The sequence below is a fragment of the Nicotiana tabacum genome, chromosome 18 (assembly GCF_000715075.1).
Source record: "Nicotiana tabacum cultivar K326 chromosome 18, ASM71507v2, whole genome shotgun sequence".
In the NCBI taxonomy this organism is placed as follows: Eukaryota; Viridiplantae; Streptophyta; class Magnoliopsida; order Solanales; family Solanaceae; genus Nicotiana; species Nicotiana tabacum.
The window spans coordinates 111,270,171-111,292,485 of NC_134097.1; the positions used below are offsets into that span (position 1 = coordinate 111,270,171).

General features: G+C 36.9%; 2 protein-coding genes across 3 annotated transcripts; one reads left to right on the forward strand and one right to left on the reverse strand.

The window, feature by feature from the left end:
* Positions 1-2,337: 2,337 nt before the first annotated feature.
* LOC107804289 (kinesin-like protein KIN-12E) lies at positions 2,338-16,146 on the reverse strand. Of its 2 annotated transcripts, XM_075237161.1 has the most exons (23): positions 15,668-16,146; positions 15,072-15,227; positions 14,909-14,992; positions 14,653-14,772; positions 14,062-14,175; positions 13,531-13,623; positions 12,330-12,419; positions 12,172-12,242; positions 12,017-12,091; positions 11,833-11,920; positions 11,276-11,334; positions 11,126-11,189; positions 10,577-10,642; positions 9,242-9,400; positions 9,057-9,161; positions 8,481-8,716; positions 8,052-8,121; positions 7,695-7,751; positions 7,533-7,595; positions 7,130-7,186; positions 6,940-7,019; positions 4,883-6,709; positions 2,338-2,500 (listed from the first exon to the last, which is right to left on the reverse strand). In XM_075237161.1, exons 1-23 carry the CDS (start codon positions 15,926-15,928, stop codon positions 2,479-2,481), a joined length of 4,017 nt encoding a protein of 1,338 aa, XP_075093262.1. In that variant the 5' UTR covers positions 15,929-16,146; the 3' UTR covers positions 2,338-2,478. The 2 variants fall into 2 exon arrangements, with proteins under 2 accessions (XP_075093262.1, XP_016483639.2); XM_016628153.2 differs by lacking the exon at positions 2,338-2,500 and having other exon boundaries at positions 4,700-6,709.
* Positions 3,237-4,113, forward strand: LOC107804288 (putative calcium-binding protein CML19). The gene has a single exon (XM_016628152.2). The coding sequence runs from the start codon at positions 3,388-3,390 to the stop codon at positions 3,979-3,981; it is 594 nt and encodes a 197-aa protein (XP_016483638.1). The 5' UTR covers positions 3,237-3,387; the 3' UTR covers positions 3,982-4,113.
* Positions 16,147-22,315: the final 6,169 nt, after the last annotated feature.

Here is a 22,315-nt window from a genome sequence, read left to right on the forward strand (position 1 = left end):
GGGTTTTGGTTTGAACTTCGAGTTTTGACCAAGCGGGCCCGGGGTCGGTTTTTGACTTTTTGGGGAAACATTGAAAAATTTATATTCATGCATTAGAATTGGTTTATTTAGCATATATTGATATTATTAAGTAAATTATGGCTAGATACAAGTGAATTGAAAGTGGAACCGAGAGGTAAGCGGTAATTGAGGCTTGATTTGGGCCGTGGAATTGAGGTAAGTGTTTGTCCTAACCTTAGCTTAAGGGAATATGTGTTGTTGTCTTATTTGCTACGTGTTAGTGTTGAGAACGACATATAGGTGTGGTGACGAGTATCTATATGTTGGTGTCGAGCATGCCCGTGAGTCTTGAACTATGACCGTTGTGATTCTTATTATGTACTATTCATGCTTAAGTTGATGATTATCCATGTTGAACAAGACTTATGAAATTTTCTTGGTAATTGACCATTGTTGAGTTGACTCAAGTTGAGACTTATTTGTGAAGTTAACTGTTGAAACGAGATTTGGTTATAGTTGATTCCCTTGTCGGGATGTTATTATTTTCTATTGTTGATTTCCTTGCCGGGATGTTATTGTTTCAATTATTTGGGTGAGGAGGAGTGTAAAGCACGAAGGGTGATGTCGTGCATAATATTGTGAGTGAGTGTTAATGCATGAAGGGTGATGTCGTGCCGATATTGTAAGTGTTAATGCACGAAGGGTGATATCGTGCCATGATTTGAGAGCTAATGTACGAAGGGTGATGTCGTGCACGATTATGAGAGTTAATGCGCGAAGGGTGATATCGTACCGTTTCTGTTGTTTCTTATGGTGAGAACGAGAGTAAAACCACGACGGGTGATGTCGTGCACGTGTTACTGTTTCATCATCCCCGTTGATACAAATATGGTGTTCTTTATGCTTCTTTGTTGAATTACTGTTAGAATTTGATATTCCCCGTAGCATGTTCCCCATTCCCTTTTTTATCTGTTATTTTCTATTATTATTGTTCCGCTCGTATACGATTTAACTCACATGTTTATATGGTTGTCGTGTCCTAGCCTCGTCACTACTTCGCCGAGGTTTGGCTCGACACTTACCAGTACATGGGGTTGGTTGTACTGATACTGCACTGCACTTTTTATGCAGATTTCGGTGTCGGACCTTGTGAGTAGATTCGAGGTTGCTGCCTTCAGTCCAGGGAGACCAAGGTAGATCTGCTGGTGTTCGCAGAGCCTGAAGTCTCATTTCCCCGTTTTAGTTTCTTCTGTCTCTTCTATTTCGAGAACAGTTGTACTTTTTTCAGACTTATATTTGTAGTAAATCTTAGTCGTTCATGGATTGTGGCACCAGATCTTTGGGGTAGCTATGTATTAGAATTGTTGGATTGCTATATCATTTCCGCATTTCATAATTATTTTATTTTAGTTATTATCTGTTCCTGTTTGAATTAATAATAATGATGGTAAAACTGTAACTGTCAGCTTACCTAACTTTCACGAGTATGCATCATCACAATTCCCAAAAATGGGGAAATCCGGGTCGTGACACATTCATATACTCGATGCTTCATTGCAAGAAAAGGGACTAAATGGGGAAACAACCAGTCAACGGGTGAAAAGAATTAGTCAATGGTATACACTCTTCAGAGAATCAGAATTCCTTTTACTTTTTCTTCATTGCTATTATATTGTCTTCATTTACAATTACTAAGTCTTGTTTATCTATTTTCATTAGTAAAAATCAGTTTAATTGGATTGAATCTATCGCTTGTGGCGTTAACACTCTCAATTTCACTACAGAATTTGCGAATAAATGTTGGGTTGGGCCACCTCGAATGACGTGAGTCGCATGTGGGGAGACTCGCACGTACGGCTTTTAGGGGGATCTGATCAAAAAACCGGCCGACATCCACCCGACTAGAAGGCCCCTGAGAAATTAATTGAGTACGAAACTTATCTTCAAGCTTTATTTTATTCTGATCGTTCAGAGGGCAATTGCGGGGTCACTGAATATATAAATTTAATTGATTTAGCCTGACAATAAAATTTTAGGTTAAACAATAAACGTGTTTGAATTATTTTGATGTGTGGAATTTAAAGAATTCTAGTATAACTAAAATGAACTCTGTCAGATGATAAGGACACTTCAGTGACTAATTTTGCAAAGTTCAAGAGCATGTTTGGACCTTTTCCCAAGAAATAATGAAGGATTTTCTCTTGGGAGAATGACGAAATATTTTTTGAGGATTTTTGTCTAAGTACATATAATTCCTAAACAAGTTTAGGCTGATGTCTGATGAGAACTTTCATATTTTTACAGTTATTTAAATTCAGGAAAGTAGCAACTTTCAAATTTTAAAAGGTATCTTCATTATTGAGATCAATTAACCGTAAAAGTTAAAAGTTGTCACTTTCCATAACTAAAAGCACCAAGTGTCTCTTCTCCTATAGTAATAAGTGGAAATTGCTCATCAAAATTGAGAAATATTTCAACTCATTCCACCAAAGCCAAATTCCTACAATCAATACGCCAAATAAAACGTTAAATTTATAGACTAATACTATAATTTTTCAACAAAAAATAAAAGGCACAATAGTACTACTATTTTATATATGCATTTTATAGAAACTAACTAGACTTGAGTGATGGAAAAAAATGTGCAGAAAACTAAACGCAGAGACCATTAAACATTTCGTTACACAGAAGACATGTCATAGTTCAAAATTCTTCTACTTCACCTCACTCCTTAGACCAAAACGAAAGGTAGAAAGGTAAGTACTATAACAAACAAGAAACAATATGCGAAATGTAGTTTTTAGGTTTAATTTACAGAACAAAAACACAAACCATAGTTCAGCCCCACTTACGCCAAAATTTTATTATAAAAAAAAAAAGGTAAGAAACATGGGAAAGAAGATATGCATGTCAAATTCAAAAACGACATTAGATGATATAGACTGTTTGCCTTCAAGATAAGACTTATCCCAAAACTTGGCTATTTCTCACATCATTGTCATCTTTCATAGCGCGTGCCTTTTTACTTTTCAAGCTTCTAAGAACCTATTTTTGTATTTTTCTAGAAAACAAAACGCCGTACAAGTTTCTATACGTGGTAAGCCCACGGAAAATACCGACTTTTGGACCGCCATTAAGTAATTGCCACTAACTACCTCTTTCCCAATCATTCTCCAGCTCACAAACTAAATGTTCCATATAAATATCCCATTCTTCTTCCTTCATATCTCATATCCTTGGTTGTTTTTTAAGAGCTTTCACCAAAAAGTTTCCCAAGTTTTTTTTTTGTTTGTTTCAAGTTCAACCCTTTTTACACCTTAACATTCATATTCTACTTACATCTCAAACTATCTTGAAAGAAAGAGTAGTCTAAACGTGGTTGTTAGCATGTGTACTATTATGGAATCAGTTTCTGTACCTAGTGCTGAAAATAAGTCTGTTTTCTCAAGATTAAGGAAGAGGCTTTCGCTCAAAAAGGCAACTCCGCAGAAGGAAGATGAGGGTCTAACAACGACTACTACAACAACTGGTCGTCTTTCGGTGAGTAGTAGTGGTAGTGACAATGGCGAGTTAGAGAGGGTATTTATATACTTTGACGAGAATGGAGATGGAAAAGTGTCACCGGCTGAGCTTAGGAAGTGTGTGAAGGCGGTAGGAGGCGAACTGACGGTGGAGGAGGCGGAGATGGCGGTGATGCTATCGGATTCCGATGGGGATGGATTGTTGGGATTGGAGGATTTTACGAAGCTAATGGAAGGAATGGAAGAGGAGAGGAATAAGGAGAGCGAGTTGATAGGAGCATTTGGAATGTATGAAATGGAGGGGAGTGGCTACATTACTGCTAAGAGCTTGAAGAGGATGTTGAGTCAACTCGGTGAGTCAACTTCCATTGACAACTGCAAAACTATGATACGGAGGTTTGATCTCAACGGAGATGGAGTCCTCAGCTTCGATGAATTCAGAGTTATGATGACAAGTTAGAAGAGTTCAGAAAGAAATATTTGTGTACATAATATGATTCTTGAGCTCAAATAATTCTGAGTAATGTTTTTCAGTGAGATTTTTCATTTTGTAGATTCATAATTGCAAAGAGTTTCTTGGTTTCACAATTTCACAATTTAACTTGGTGGTCTTAACTAATTCTACTTTCAACTTTCAACTTTTGCTGGAAATGGATGCTAACTTCTGCCTCCGTAGACTAGAAAAAAATGTCTCCCTCTACTATGGTAGGCTGGCGTTCTGGTCAGGCTGTCACAAGGAAAGTTGCCCGGATATAATTGGTGTTGACTATAGGGAGGGGGGGGGGGTATCAACCTCAAAATACACAAGGAATTGTCCAATAAGGAAAAACTAATTTAATGGAAAAAACAAAAGGGATTCAAGCAGAAAACTTCAAACTCGAATTCAATTAGGCATGATCAAGTTTCAGAGAACAGCACTCTAAATTTCAGATCTAGAAAAGATCATACGCGTGAATTGGTAGGCTAGAACTAGGAAAAGAGGAGAGGTAGACGGATGAGGCTGGAAATCCCAGCTACTCAATGATGCTAAGTTTTGCTAAAGGAATTAAGGTTTGTACAAACTAGCTATAGCAGATCGAGGTAATACATAAACTGTTATCATAATGAAAGAAAAGTCTCAGCCAGAAAAAAAAAATGGAAGTCAAAATCAAGAGATATACTTTGGAAACACTAAAGGAAAGAGAGATTACTTTCTTTCAGATTGATTGAACTTTTCACAAGTTATTCACAATCATAATAATAGTTTGTAATACATAATGGTTTGCTAGAGGAGAAATTACATTGGCAATACATGAGGGCAGCATGCAAAGAGAAGATGCTAGTTGTCAAGTCCAAGCAACGGGTTCAGCTCAAGCACTGACCTTCGTATATCATGTAGATCCTCCTCTACCTTGTCGGAAAAAGAGCATGATTGGCATGAAAATGCATTCAGCAACTGACTTTTTCTGGTCGTGGCAAGAGCCTTAGCTCTTTGTAAATCTTCTATTTTTTTCATTTCCAAGTGCAATTCTTCATCCAGAATCTGCAACTCTTCCTCCTTCAACGAGGCTTCGAACATACTTTCATGGTACTCAAGAATCATGCTTTCAAACTCATGCTTCCCGTCCTCTTTCATTTCCAAGATCATCTCCTTCTCCCGGATGACACTTTGAAGCTTGTTACCCATCTCCTCTACCAACTGCAAACCATTCTGTATCTCCTTTTCAATAGCCTCAATTTCACTCTCCGACTTCAGCATTTTCACGTTCAACTCTTCAGTTTCCTTTTTCTTCATCCCCAAATTTTCCTTAATCTGCTTTATTTGATTTTGTATCTTTGTTTTTTCTTCCTCAGACTTAAGTAATTCAGTAGCTTTGCCACTCAACTGCCAATTCCTTTCTGGCAATTGGATATCAGGTTTCTCAATGTTATCTATGGGAAAGAGAACCCTGTCACTTTCCAGCCTTCGATTCTCCTCTTCCAATCTTGATTTCAAGTCTGCTAAGATGTTTCTTAATTCAGATTCGGACTGTTTAGTCTGCACCTGTGCATCCAGGAACTCAGCTTTAGATGCTTGAAGATGAGCCAGTTTTGCTCTCTTTTGGTTGAGACTAGTATTTGAAGCATCTAATCTTGCTCTTGCTTGAGCTTCCCGTTGTTCAAAGAAGCAAACTGATGAGGAAAAGCTTGATAGTGAGAATCTTAGTGCTGATAGCTTTTTATCGAGCAAAACTTTCTTTTCAAGCATTTGTGAAGACTGAAGCTTGAACGATGTGTATCCTTGTTTTTTCACTTCAATACTCTCTTCGAGTCTTTCAATTTCTCCCGTAAGCTCATCAACCTCTACAATTGCCCTCTCTAGTGAACCAAACATGCTTATGGTGTTAGCAGATTTTAGAAGCTTTTCCTGTGCTTCTTCAAGCTTCTTTCTCACCAAACTTAGCTCTTCTGGTACGTGTTTCCGCAAAACATTTGATGACTGGTCTTCCATCTCAACATCCTGCTTCAGATTGGAGGCACAAGGATCCTCGGGAGGCTCATATGTACTAGCTTCTGCGGTTGATTCAGGAAAAACAGTTTCCACCATCATGTAATCAGCTTTGTCCAAAGTTTCAAAAGTATTTTCTTCATTTGGTTCTGAAGGTTTTTTCTCTATCATCTCTGTAGTCTTGCAGCAGGATAGTTCTTCTGAGTCAGAAATATTGTTTTTCTCTGGAAGAAAAGAACATTGGCTGTATTCATCATGTACATCTACCTCGTGCAAGCCATCCTCCTCTAAAGTTTCTAAATCCCCTGATCGAACATTGTCATCTAAAGAATGATTCTCTAAAGCATGTTCCCCTGATGGAACACTCTTTTGTTGGCAGTTCTGACTTGGATCATTCTCATTGTTCTTTTCTGCTACTGCTTGCTCATACAGTTCAATCAGTTTGTTATTGTCCTCAATTAAGACTTTGAGCTTCACCCTCAGTTCATCATTTTCCTTAGACAAGGAAATTGCAGTTTCATGAGCTTCTGCTTCTCTTTGGCTTGCTGCTGCAATAGCATCAACAATTGTTTTTAGCTCTGCCTGATCACCGACAGCGATAGCGGGCATCTGATCATTTGCAGCAGAAGGCAGCTCATTTTGACCCTTCTTTGATTCTTCCACCAGAACTGCTTTAGATGATCTCTCAAATTCTAGCTCTTTTTCCAAGTCATTCAATTGCCTGTATGAACAGTGAATAAATTTTGAAAACCAGATTAAAGTCGACGAATCAAAATTAATAGTTTGAATGTGGAACAGATATGACAAAGATTGAATATTCGATATTGAACAGGTGTGTAGAAGCAGTTTATGTCTTTTCGAAGGGGATCCACCAATTATGAACACCCTAAGAGATGATGATGGAGAAAGATAAGAAACACTGATCACATTACAAGAATTGCAGTGCTATACCTTTCCAATTTTTCTCTCTCTTCAACACAAAAATCAAGTTTTCTATGCAGTGCGTCCAGTTCTGCTTGGTTCTGAATTGCCTGAAAGTTAAATATATGTTGTTAGCAGACAAACTACCTACAAAATAACCACTAAAATCATTTATACTATTTTAAGCTCGTTCATTTTTCAAGGTGAAAATATATATTACCTGGACACGGAGGAACTCATTCTCCTCATTGATTGATGTACGCCAAGGTGAAGCCGGCTATAGTGTGGCAAAAGGAATAAAATAAAGCAAATATTTCAGCACACACTCCATCCTAAATGACTGCACCATTTTCTTTACTGGTATATACCAAATGAATTTAGTCTCCAGGATTTCATTCGGATTCAAAGTTTGTTTTACTTGCGAGAAGAAACATGGCCGAGCGATTAAAAAATGATAACCCCACTTTTCTTAATTGATACATTTTCAAAAAAAAAAAAGGTACTAATTGCAGTATTTCTATTTGTCAGATAAAAGTAACTAGTGTCTCCAGTTATTGAGCACAAATGGTCCAGCGATTAAAACATAGATGTAAATATTAACTACTCTAGAGTATATGTCATACCTGACAAGATGTTAGCAGGTTCAGATCATTCTCAATATGCATCCCAAGCTCAGAACTTCCCTTCTGTAACACAAGTAGAGAATAAACTATAGTTTAACAGGGGTTGTACAAACTATAGTGAAACACAAGTAGTGAAAATCCTAAGTAAGTTTGGAGGACGACCTGAACGGTTGCAGGACAAGATTCATGCATAAGTTTCCAGTCAAGTGCTTCTAGCAACTGCATATCAAAGAGAGAACCATTAGGCGCGCAAACAACTTTGGTATTTGACGGGAAGATCACCAGATGCTGATCAAGAACAAAAAAACTAAGATGCAATTGCTAGGTACTTTAGTATAAACATGAGACATAAAGATGCAATATGTTGTTGTCTTTGGAATTAAAATGTGATGTTGTATGACTAAAGATCAGTTGTATATAACAAAAAAGAAAAGTAGAAGACATGATGATCGTGTCTATTCTCATACTTGAAAAAAGAGATTGACCAATTGAATTTCTTAGAGGAAGCAGTCATTTAACCTTATCCTGCAGCATCGCAATCTGTTCATTCATTCTTTCTCGCTCACCTTCCTCATAAAATGACTTCAATCTGCATTAGAAACAATTGAGATTATCAAACTAGTGAGACATGGACTACCTAACAACAACATACCTAATGTATTCCCACAAGTGGGGTCTGGGTAGGATAATGTGTATGCAGACCTTACCCTTACCCTGTGGGGGTAGAGAGGTTATTTCCAATAGATCCTCGGCTCAAGAAAAGCATTTCTAAGTAACATTCAGACAAATAAAGGAGCCAAGAAAAGCATTGCTAAGCAAGTCGACATGGACTACCTAATATAACTAAAAGATTTTCGTTTTATCTCCAAGATTCAGACAAAGAAAGGAGCCAAGTTGGAGGAGTGCATGTGCATCTACGATAACTAAAAGAGAACATAAATAACATGCCTTCCGATCTCTTCTTTTAGCTGTAAATTCTCCATGGCAAATCTTGTAACTTCTTGGTTGCGATCAACCTGATTCCGTAAGACCTCTATTTCCTTCAAATGCTCCTCTTTCTCCTTTAGCAAGTGCATCTCGGCAGATATCTTTCCTGAAGCAACTGATTCGAGCCTTTTTATTGAAGCTTCTCGAAACCTTAGTCTCATCTTCAAACCCTGTATCTCAGCTTCTCTTTGTTTGATCTGATTACCCACAACATTACAAAATTAGTTTCTCCATATAAAATTCAGATCATTCTGTATCTCTTTTATTTCCATTTACTTTCCCGAGGTATATATATTCTAATCAACTTAGCAAAGAGGAGATGGAGTACCTAATATACCTAAAAGATTATGTCCAAGAAACGGATTCCAGATAAACGATATTTCAAGGATAGATTTGTCAATTAAGTCCTATTTGTGCTTTTGTAACAGTTCTGAATTAGATGTTTACTTGGACCCTCTGGCCTCATTGTAAGACTTTTTGACACCTACGAATATATAAAATGGCAACTCAAGTAATAAAAACCTCCGTAAAACATACCAGCTGCATCGCTGCCTGATTTTCAGCAGTTAATGCTTGTAATGCAATGTCTTTATCCTTCTCCCTCCTAAAAGCTCCAATAAGGGCAACTTCATAGTCTTTTTTCTGAAATTACAAGAGACTTAACCTCTCAGTGCCAATAATGGAAGAGATTTTTCCTCATTGCCAAGTTAAGATACACCTACCTTAGACATCCGTTTATCTGATGTAAGCGGACTAGATAATCCATGAAGCCCTTCCCATCTAACAGTTGCAGGCGATCCTGGAAAAGCAACAGTCCAAGCATCATTTTCATGGTTTTCAGCTCCTCCATCAACCATACTCCTAAGACGTGCTACTTCTTTCTGAAAGGTAAAATAAAGTGATTAGGCACATCAACATTTAGAATATGGCCATTAAGAGCACAGATCATTGGAAAAACTTTTATAATCCCTATCATATTACTGTTGTACCGGAAAAGCAGATGACAAGACATATTGTGATTAGTGACTAAATAAAAGCAGTAGTGCCAATACTTCTGCCATAAAATAGACATATAACTTTCACCAGTATAAGTAACTAAATCTGAAAATTATTAACACAGAGAAGGGGAACATTAACATGCATATTTAATTTTACTTCTAAGATACATATTGGATAAAAGCCAGAAGGTTATGCAAGTTATTCAAGGGAGTTCTGTCTACCTATGTGATGTAAAACCTCATTATATTCGTATGCCTAGACTTCTGAATAACTTGCATAACCTAGTGGCATAAACAGCTAATTGCAACTAGTGGCATAAACAGCTATCATGTCACACACGAACACATCTAAAAGAATGTCGCGGGACATGCACAAGATAATATTTGTATGCCTAGACTTCTGGTATTACTTGTTGCCTTTGCTTCGGGTTTCTAATTGCACTACTTAGTGTTAGTTTGTGTTTTCGCTTGGTTTTCCTATTGGTTTGCTTGTCATTGGCTTTTCCCTTTATTTTTCCGGAGCCGAGAGTCTACCGGAAACAGCCTCTCTGCCTTCTGAAAGGTTGGGATAAGATCTGCGTACACACTACCCTCCCCAGCTTCGGGATTCTAATTGCACTACTTAGTGTTAGTTTGTGTTTTCGCTTGGTTTTCCGATTGGTTTGCTTGTCATTGTCTCTTCCCTTTATTTTTCCGGAGCCGAGAGTCTACCGGAAACAGCCTCTCTGCCTTCTGAAAGGTTGGGATAAGATCTGCGTACACACTACCCTCCCCAGACCCCACTTGTGGGAAGGGAATACACTAGGTTTGTTGTTGTTGTTGTTGTATTATTGTCATTTGTCAATCAATTAAACTTCTCCCTGGTTGTCATTTGTCCATCAATCAAGGTTTTCTCTCAGGGTTTGTATAAATTACCGAGGTACAAAATTCTCTTGGTCTCATGTTCTTCTTCCTTTTGGAGGGTTTTGTCTTTTCCTTTTTTTTTCCCTTTTGGGCAGGGGAGGATGGATTTCAAGCTGCTTGAATCAAGCTAAAAAAGTAAGAACATTAAAAAAATACCTTCAGATTTTGAATTTGTATCCTCATTGCAAGAACGTCTCCAGAAGCATCTTCATTTACGACAGCCTGGGAAAGTAAATAGTCATCAGGGAAAAAAGGAAAATGGTTGAGCCTTTATCGATTATAGGGAAGTAAGAACTAAAAGCACATATCTTCATCAATGTCGTAAAAGTAAAAATTTTAAAATCTCCTACACAGAGAAAAATGAGAAAACAAAATGTCTTTGCATCAAGAAAGTAATCTGTGCCCCTATAACTTGTAGCATCTGGGAGACTATGAACCTAAATTTCTAATACTATGCATAAGGTACTTGAATTGCAGTATCGCACACGTTAGATAAAGTGGCATATCGAGGATACTAGCATTTAACTTTCAAATATTCTTTTGCTGATAGCTGCATGTTTATTATTTTATTTAAATACCAAATGAAAAGGAAAATTCTATTATTAGGTGATTTCATAGGGGGGAAGAAATTGAAAGCACATATGATCAGGTTATTTGCTTGTGAAATGACCATAAGAAAGCCACCAGTGTCCAAGAGTAGCATACATGATTTTTGATGAATTTGGCACGTTGAGCAAACTTCAATGTGCTTAGAGTCTCCAATGAACAGCTGCAAGAGTTTCATGTGTTATATATTGTAAACTCACTTGCTTAAAAATTACAACACTTATTAGGGTTTTGATCTTAAGTACATACCAGCTGGAAGGACTAATATTTGCAACTATACATGTTTTTGCATTCCCTCCCAGTGAATCCTGAAAAGAAGAAAGAAATATAATGTCAATTCAACAGAAAACTTTTAGATATTCTGCAGTAGGTCCAAAAAAATGTAGCAGGAAGACAATCTTCGGAGCATTAAAATAAACTATGTTTTCCATGTTAAGAAAGTATGAAGAGGCTAGAAAAGGTTACTTTCACTTAAACCTACTAGCCTAAAAGCAGAGAAAATGCAAATGAATCACTTTCTTAGATGAAAAGAGAATAGCTATTTTCATTTTGTAGTTATTAATCATTTATCAGTGCAGAGCACAGAAAACATGAGGACAAAAAAAATTCGCCCAAACAGAAAAGTAATATCTCTTTTGAGTGCCAAACAGTAAGAAAACTATATTACAGCTCCTCATAACGAAAACATATTAAAAATGAGAATATTTCTGGACTAACTGAATCAACTAGATGTATTCTTTCAAGCAGATTAACTCATAGAGAAAACAATTGATTTTCCTTTGAAAGCTAAGGTAAACCTATTCAACCTGGAGTAGAAATGTGAGCTTTGAATCTCGGTAAGGAACATGTTGTGACTTTCCATTAGATATGCTGACCAAGTTCATAATCACTAATCTGCACAGCAGAGAACCAGATCAGTAGTGTACTTGTAGAAAGACAAAACAAGAACAGAAGAATCATAAATGAATAGGATGAAAACATGATATTTACCCCAATGTTGAAAGAGATTTGTTAATGTTAGTAGCTTCCTTTAGACGTTCACCTTCAGCTCCTGAGCTTTTCTGCCTGTGATTTAACAAGTGCAGTTAGAAGAAAGTTTAAACATCAATTATCTTCTCTGTTTTTCAGAATTATTCTCCTTTTACCTTTCAGAGCCTGCCAAATCGACAAGGTTAAGACGAGCAAACCGGTGGTGAGTTACTCCTTGAGATTCCCACTGCAGATCAATGTGTAAATTTATGTACCGGTATGGAGGCATATGTATGAAAAGACTAATTCTGACGAGCTGAAGCTAAGCACTTACTTTGCTCTCTATCACACATGTAAAAACACTGTGTGAACGGCTACTAGCACGATTCATGTTGGTTGCAGCTACCTTTCTGTTTGCAGCACCCTGAAATGTAAACAACATTATGAACGTCAAAACCATAACTAACAAGAAATTGGTGGTTTTACTTTTTTCGAGCAATTTATTTCATTTTATTTGTGCTTTTCTAGGTTAAATTAATAAAGGATAAGGTTGTGTCACATTAATCTGGTATCACAAGACAATCTGACCCTACTCTAATGAAGCTTGGCCAAGTTTAGCTATAAGGAAGTTAGTGTCAATGCTTTGATCAAAAAATTAGAAGATGTAGTGCGCTCTGTATGCTCTTTTTCACCTTATCATTTATACATTTATTTACCCATCGATAAGTTTACAGGAAAATTTAGGTATGTAAGACGAAGAAAGACAAAATTTTGCACAATTTGAGTTGTAGTATTACAGTATATCCAATATACCGTTATTTTTTATCATCAGTGCCCACAGAAGTTAGTAGCTAGACTAACCTAAAAGTCATCAGTGACAGATTAAGAAAACTAGGTCAAAACCAGATATGATATACTTCGTAGACTTCCCAAATACATTGTAAATATTACAGTAGCACCTTCTAGGCTTTTAGGAAAACCATACACAGATCTACTGATAGTGATAACAGTATTGATCATACAACTTCTATATGCAGTAACTAATGATAGGATTGTAGCATGTTAAACCAGGAAACAATACAAACATCTCATCACTATTTTAGCAAGATACCGCACTTATTTATAGGAAAGTGAATGTGAATGGTTTGAAAAGCTATAGAAAAGATGGAACAACTCTCTTCAGTATATAAACAAAAGACAGTATTTTAACTTTGGAACAAGCTATCTTTAACATTGCCAGCAATTCACTTGCTAGTAACAAAGAACAGATACAACCGGTCAACCGTCTCACTCTTCATGTTAAATATGTGCACATTTAGAAACATAAATTGTTAAAACTGCCTGTTAAGGATGGTATTCTTGATCAGCTATGAGGAACTCATATTACTATCTTCAAAATCTTCAGCCGTGCAGGTGAATTTGTAACCACCTCAAAAACTATCAACAGCTTCTTGTCCTCGGTCTTTAATGGAGTTTAAACCAGAGAATTCACAACCCAAAATAATAATTGATTCAATTAGGAGTGAGGAATATACCTGAAGAAGCTGCTGCATCACATCTCGAGCACTCGTAACTTCCACTTCTTTGAGATCTTCTACATGAATCCCCTTTTTAGTATCTTCCCTAATCTGTACAATACAAGCAAAATCTTCACTTGCATTCTTCCGCTTGGTAATGCAGTTTGCAACTTTTAGATCAAGCAATACATTCACTTTTGTTAAAGCAATTTGTTGGCTGCATTTAGAAATGAGGAATGAAATAATTATACTAGTTATATGTTGCAAGCCTTTCTTAAGCACGGATTAGTCCTCAGTTGCACACCTAATTTAATGAACCCTGGTGGAGTACTTAATTTAGCCTTCTGGAACAGGATTGCGAGCAATTAGCGCGTACCCTTGTACTCAATAGTTTCAAGGTCCTCAAAAAAGGTAGGACACTATTTCACCATGTTAAAAATGATGAATAATAGAAAACAATACATTGTCCCAGAAATGATTTCATGTTTATTTCAACAAGACTTCACTAAATTGCAAATTGGACGAAATGTTAGCAATTGAAATCAATACCTGCAAGTTGACTGAGGAAGGATCCAAAAGGTCAAGAATTTGCTCGTTGTATATTTCTAAGAAAGAGCATCTACAAGTGAACTTTATATTTTCCTCCCTGCGTGCCTCCCTTTCCTGAACCAAAATACAGAAATCATCAACTTGAAATTAAAAATATAAGATCAGCCTTATAATAGAAAACTTCATCCCAACTCTTCTATTCCAATCAAGAAGTCTTGCTTTAAATTAACGCAAGAAGTGATCTAAGGTACATCTATGTTACCCAAACCAACATATATAGAGGTACTTATTTTCCACAAGAAAACAGGAACAGCGAAAAGCAAAGAAACAAACACCTAGACATTGGACATATATGTATTCCACACTCATATCCACTACTTATACCCAGTATTGGGTGACATTTGACCCTTCCAGAGAAGATTGAAGTTTGTTGCCAATACTATATCAAAAACAAAACAACTTAGTTTCAAATAAGTCAACTGTGGTACTGGTTCTCCACAATGCGGCGTATTGTATAAACTTTTGATGTTTTAACAGTATATACCACATGGTTAATAGTTGTTCATTACTAATGCAAATATTCACTTGTACCTTTTGAATTCTTGAAAACATGTACTCAAATACCCTAGGTGTCATCCCACAATCTGCACTATGTCTTCGGGTGCCTCCTTCAATATCTCCAAGCATGGTGTGTGTTTTTCCACTTCCAGTCTGTACAGAAAGACATAGAGTTGCTAAATACAAAACCAGTATAAAGTCCAAGTCTTCTTCACATTGCGACATGAAAATTGGAAAGTATTGCTGAAAGCAGATACTTGAAAGCTTAAGCTATTATTGAGCAACATACTTGTCCATAGGCAAACATACAACTATTGTAGCCTCCCACACAGTTTTCCACCATGGGTACTCCAGCAGCTTTAAAGAGCATCTCCTGTTAACCTAAAGATATAAGAACAGACCACATCGAAGATACAGGACAAAGGAAAGACTAATAATCAAGAAAAACAAACCTGAGTAACATTCTCATCAGCAACCATATCAAATGTAAAACGTGATTCTGGGTGTCCTGTCCAAGTGATGGTCTGAGAGCTTTCTTGTCTTACACATTTAGAATGCCCTTGTAAAGATATCTCGGAGTTACTCAACGGGCGTATTCTTATAATAACCTGCATAAATCAGTCAAACAGAATAAACCTATCTCATGAGTAATTTAAGTTTTATCCCAATTCAGTAACATATAACCAAAAACTACTGTATGGTCTGCCAGGGAGATTGTTAGCAACTCACTTTACAGCATTTTCAACCAATTATTTTTCATTTATTCATTCCAAATAATCCACCTTTTCCTGTATTTTTCACTCCAAATAATCACTTGATTTTTTGAATTTTTTTACACTACCAGTGTATTTTAACAAGTCATAGTAGGTTACTTGCCATTTATTCTAGATTACAAATGAATGTTATCAAATAGATTTATCAATAATAATTACTACCTATTAAGTAACCTGACTGTGTAAAAACTTTTACAAGGTCAGTGCATATAAAACTTAAAAACTTTTCTAAGAAACGAGCAAAAAAATGAAGGGAAAAAAAACAGAATAATTACCTGGACATTGTGCTCTTTCCAAAATGAAGGATCTTCGTGGAACTCAAAGCTCCGGTTTTGAGACTCCAACATATCCTTGCTGTGCGAAGTGTCGATCCTGTCCTTAGCAGCTGACTTGAAGAGTCTGAGATTAGGAGTGCTCTTTACTGACGACAATGACATTGAAGCCGGCGTATCCATTGGAGTTGCTGTAGAAGAGTGATCTTGTTGTGACCTAAATCTGGACCTAATAGCGCTTGAATCTTCCGAAAATAACGGCATTTCTGAACTATTAGGGCTTACAAATCGAGTTAGAGGAGATTTTGAGGGCAAAATAATTGAGATTTCAAGGACCTTTTGGGCGATTGATGAATAAGTTAGCAGCGAGTGCTAGAGGGAGATGGGTTTGTGTAAGGTATGGGGAGTGGGGATTTGGGGTATAGGGGATAGAGGGGGGGGGGGGGGAGTTAGATTTTGAATGTAGAGAGGAGGAGGAGACCGTTTGAGAGGAATTTGAAATTTTTGAACGGTAATATGGAGCCAATTTCTAGATAACCCCATAGTCAATAAACCCGACCCGATCCGTGTTTTGATTTTCTTTTCCCTTTTTGAGATATATCCCATTTTAATACTCCTAGTAGTAATATCGTTTATAAAAATTATGCATTATTAATTGGGTGTTTGGCCTTTGGAAAACTAATTGGTCAGTTACTAATTCTATTGTTCATACGAATGATATACGTATAACTATGCAAGAATTTATATGGTATTTTAAATAGAATAAAATGTGAAATAACAATGTGTATTAACATTATCTAGTTATGAGCACCTTAAATGACATAAATAAGTGCCCTTAATATAATGGTACGTATGTATAGTAAATTTCAATTGCATGGCCTTTATACTAAAACTTGTATTTCAAAATTTACAAAAAACTTAAGAGCACAAATTCAATGTCACTCATTGATTTATTTATTTCTTTAAGAAAGTTGGAAAGAAAAGGATCTTAACTCAAAGGAAAGATTAATAAGAATATTACAGTTTGGATTAAAATTTTCTGTAATTCAGAAATATATACAAAGTGAATATATATATATATATATATATATATATATATATATATATACCAGTGATGAGGATTATCTGGATATTTTATAAGTCTTAAGTAATACATCCACAAGATGGTTACTTGATATTATATTTCTTTGTTCAAATGAATCATATTTAAAAATACTAGACATGTAAATATAAGATATTTGTCTGATCTATATAAAACTCAATTATAGACAAAAATTTTGTGTACTGTGGATGTATCATATCGTTCAACAAAATAAATTATTATTGTCACCTTTTGAAATCACGCAAAAATAATAAAATCTTTAAAGCAAATTGAGAATATATTTTATTAAGATCGATGAATCAACACATCCAAGAAACGTGTGATCTTTCTTTGAAAAGAAAAATTGCAAGAATCTTGTTTGAAAAGGATGTTGCACGCATAGTTCAAATGAAAGGAAGGTATATTAAAACCATGTGACAAACAAGATATGAAAGAATCAAAGTTAGTGTCTTATTCCATGAAGTGATACATATATATACTTGTACATAGGATCCTAACTATGAAAAGAAGTAAAAGAAAAATCCTAAAAATCTGCTATCAAATCTCAATGTTTTTCTATCTATGTATAGTACAAGTAATCTGTCTATATTCATTATTTATGTCTGCATTCATTCTTTAACACTTCCCCTCAAGCTGGAGCATCGATATTAATCATGCCCAGCTTGTTGCAGAGATAATTAACTCGAGTTCCATTTAACGCCTTTGTGAATAAATCAGCCAATTGCTCTCATGTCTTTACGTAACTAGTAGAAATCAAGTTTTCCTGAATCTTCTCACGAATAAAGTGACAGTCAACTTCAATATGTTTTGTCCTTTCATGATACACCGGATTTGAGGTGATATGAAGAGCGGCTTGATTATCACACCAAAGTTTTGCCGGTGTAGTATGCTTTATCCCAATTTCCGTGAGAAGGTGATGTATCCACATAACCTCACGCGTAGTTTGTGCCATAGCCCTGTATTCGGATTCTGCACTAGATCGAGATAAAACATTTTGTTTCTTACTTCTCCATGATACCAGGTTTCCACCCACAAAGACACAATAGCCGGTAGTAGACCTTCTATCAATTTTGGATCCAGCCCAATCGGCATCTGCAAAACACTCAATATGAGAATGCCCATTATTGTTGTATAATATGCCAAGTCCAGGGGCTCCTTTTAAGTAACATAGAATCTGCTCTAGTGCTGCCCAATGTTTGACCGTAGGAGCAGACATAAACTGGCTAACAACACTTACAACAAAAGCAATATCTGGATGAGTCATAGTGAGATAGTTTAATCTCCCAACTAACCTCCTGTATCTACCTGGATCATTAAATGGTTCGTCATCATCTTTCATAAGATGCAAGTTAGGAACCACTAGAGTACTGCAAGGCTTGGCAGCCAACTTACCAGTTTCTGTCAGTAAGTCAAGAATATACTTTCTCTGAGATAGAAAAATTCCCTTCTTGCATTTATTTACTTCTACTCCCAAGAAATATTTCAGTTGTCCCAAGTCTTTTGTATGAAACTTAGTATAAAAGAAAGACTTGAGAGAAGAGATTCCTGCATAATCACTTCCTGTAATAACAATGTCATCAACATATACAACCAGGAGAATAGATCCAGTTGTTGATTGCCTGTAGAAGACTGAATGATCACATTTGCTCTTTTTCAGCCCAAATTCTTGAACTACCTCACTAAATTTTCCAAACCAAGCCCGGGGACTCTGCTTCAAGCCATACAAAGACTTTTTCAAATGACAGACCTTCTCATACTCCTCCTGAGCAACAAAACCAGGTGGTTGCTCCATATACATCTCTTCATAAAGATCACCACGAAGAAAGGCATTCTTAATGTCCAATTGATGCAAATGCCAATTTTCAGAAGCTGCTAGAGAAATGAACAAGCGGACAGAAGTAAGTTTGACAACCAGAGAGAAGGTGTCAGAATAATCCACTTCATATATCTAAGCATACTCTTTGGCCACAAGTCTGGCCTTAAGTCTCGCTACAGTACCATCTGGATTAACTTTGACCGTGAAGACCCATTTGCATCCCACTGCTTTCTTTCCACTAGGTAAATTCACTAAATCCCAAGTATGGCTTTCCTCTAAGGCATGTATTTCCTTAAGCATGGCTTCAGACCATCCAGGATGATTCAAAGCCTCTTTCACTGTTTTGGGTATAGAAATGGAGTCTAGAGACGCAATCAAAGATCTAGATACAGGGGCTAAGTGATCGTAGAAAATAAAATTATCAATAGAATATGTGGATTTGCAAGTACATGTACCTTTACGTAAAGCAATGGGAAGGTCAAGGTCTTCTGGAGGATCAGACGGAAGAGGATCAAGTGACGAAGGAACTAGTGTAGGACCTGTATCATTTGTCGCTCCCCTTTGCGAGTAAACTTGAACAATTGGTGATCTTACTAACACAGTTGGAGCAGGTGTTGAAGGCACAATAGTCAATTGGTGCTCGATAGAAGAGCTAGGAGATAGAGAAACATTATCTGATTGTTCTGTCAAAGTACGAGTAACCTGATATACTAGCCACTCATCCTCCTTCCCTTAACTTGTAGAGATGGGAGGTGCATAAAAGAATGTTATAGTGTCTGAAAACACTACACCAGTTGACACCAGATATTTGTCAAGTTCAGTAGAATAACACTGATACCCCTTCTGAAGGTGAGAATAACCAAGAAAAACACACTTCAATGCCTTGGGATCCAACTTGGTAACAGATGGTCGAACATCTCAAACATAACATATGCTTCCAAACACCTTAGGTGCCACGGGAAATAATGACTTGTCTGGAAAAAAACACTGTAAGGCATATTGCCACTGAGCATAGTAGATGGCATGCGATTAATCAGAAAGCAAGTCGTGAGGACCGCATCAGCCCAAAACTATTTAGGAACCTTCATTTGGAACAAAAGTGCCTGAACTGTCTCAAGTAGATGCCTATTCTTCCTCTCAGCAACTCCATTTTGAGAGGGTGTATCAATACATGAAGATTGATGTAGTATGTCATGTTGTCTTATGTAGGACTGAAATAACTCTAACATGTATTCTTTAGCATTATCACTCCTTAGAATACGCACTGAGCAGTGAATTGAGTTTTGACTTCACCACAAAAGGCAGAAAAGTGAGTAAACACTTCAAAGCGACTCTTCATAAAGTAAATCCAAGTCATCCGGTAAAAATCATCTACAAAAGTGACAAAATACTTATGCCCAGTTTTAGAAACAACAGGTCATGGTCCCCAAACATCAGAATGAACTAACTCAAAAGCTGACTCAGCTTGCTTATTAACCCTTGAACCTAACGAGATGCGATGATGTTTTGCAAATCGACATGACTCACAATCCAAAGAAGAAATATTCTGAAACTGAGGACAGAGCTTCTTCAACAAAGTCATAGAGGGATGCCCCAATCGATAATGTTCTTCAAAAGGAGACACGATACTGGAGCATGCAATAGACTGTGGCTCCCATTCAAGAACGCTACACAGCAATTAAGGTCTCTAGTGATTTTACTAACAGAAATCAAATTAAAGGCCAAGTTTGGTAGACTTAATACAGATGACAAGGTAATAGATGAAGTTAGTTTAACAGTCTCAGATCCAACACTGCTACAAGTTGTTCCATCAGCTACAGTAACTGAAGAGGGTGCATTGTGTGATCGAAAGCTAGAAAAAATATTTGGATTACCTGTCATGTGATTTGTGGCACCTGAATCAATCACCCATTTATTTGAAGAGATGATAAGACATGTCTTATCTGACCCAGCAAAAGTAGTAACTGAAGAAGATTCCTTCGTTGATTTATGATATTGAAGGAACTCAAGAAACTCATCCGAGACCAAGATTGTTGGACTAGGAGTTGTATCACTATTTCATTCTTGCTTACTGTTTATAGTCATTCTAATAAAACTCACGAAATATATTCAAGAAGAGATTAACTAAGTTCCAAGTAAATAGTCAATAAAGATATACTCCACCAGAAATATGACCAAACCAAAGAACCAATGATGCACTAACAAATCACATAAACTAGTAATATACTCCACTAGGAAATATAACCAAGAATAATGAAGTATATTCCACCACTAAAAGAACTCAAAAATACCATATTATCTTCAGACTCTAAATAGGTAGGTAGCTGCGAAGGACCGAATCAAGATGGAAGAAACAAAGTTTAGATGGAAATTAGTAACCTGGACTTTCGGATGAGACTGTTAATGAGAAACACTTCTGGGAGCAAGAAAGTCTTCTCAAATCGTGGTCAGTTCGAGTAGAAACCACCAGAGACACGCTGAAAATAACGATGTGGCCTAGGAACAGTGAACCAAGTCTCTATAATGACCCAGCCGGTTGTTTTAATAATTAACATCGTGATCCCCTATTAACTGCTTACCTCGTGTTTGTTTCTACTATTTTGATTTGCCGGGATGTTTGGTTTTGAGTATCGGAGTGTTTTGGGACACTTAGTCCCTAAATGAGAGCTTAAGCTTTAGAATTTAGACCGTAGTTGGAGCAGCGTAAAGACGGCCTCAGAATGGAATTATGTTGGTTCCGTTAGTTCCGTCGGGTGATTTCGGGCTTAGGGGCATGTTCGGATTGTGTTTGGAGGTTCGTAACTTATTTAGGCTTGAAATGCCAAAAGTTGAATTTTTGAAGTTTCCGGTTCGATAGTGAGATTTTGATATCGGGGTCGGAATGGAATTCCGAAAATTGTAGTAGCTCTGTAGTATTAAATGTGACGTGCTTGCAAAATTTCAAGTCATTCGGGCGAGGTTTGATAAACTTTTTGATCGAAAGCGTAATTTGAGAGTTTTTAGAGTTCTTAGGCTTGAATCCGATGTTAAATTGGTGTTTTGATGTTGTTTTGAGCATTCCGAAGATTGGATCAAGTTTGAATGATGATTTAGGATTGGTTGGCATGTTTGGTTGAGGTCCCGGAGGCCTCGGGTATGTTTTGGATGCTCAACGAATCATTTTTGGAACTTAGAGAATTGTAGAAAAGTTGCAGTAGTCAGTTCTGGTTTCCTTCTTTGTGTTCGTGAGTGGTGTCTTGCGTTCGCGAAGAGGAGCTGGGTCTGGTGAAGTTTTAATGCTTCGCGTTCGCGAAGATATTCACGCATTCGCGAGGCTGTGCGATCTTATACCTACTCGTTCGCGAAGATGGCCCCGCGTTCGCGTAGGAGGAGGGAAGTTGGTCATTGCATTCGCGAAAGAGGAAGTTGGCCGGTGGGATTTTTATGCATCGTGTTTGCGATAGTAGTCTCACGTTCGCGAAGAAGAACGTGTCTGGGCAAACTTAAATTTCAAAATCGAGGGTTTTGAGTTCATATCATAAAATTGAATTGGGAGCTCGGTAGGAGACGAATTTTGGAGAGATTTTTGGAGGAAATTGCGAGTTATGACTCTTAATCCTTTTTGCTTATAACCCATTAATCTAAACGTGAAGTCATCATCTAATTTCGGATTTGGGGTGTGAAATTGGGGAAAATTTTGGAAAAGTTCATAGACTTAATTTTTGAGTTTTGATTGGGGGCTTGACATTGGATT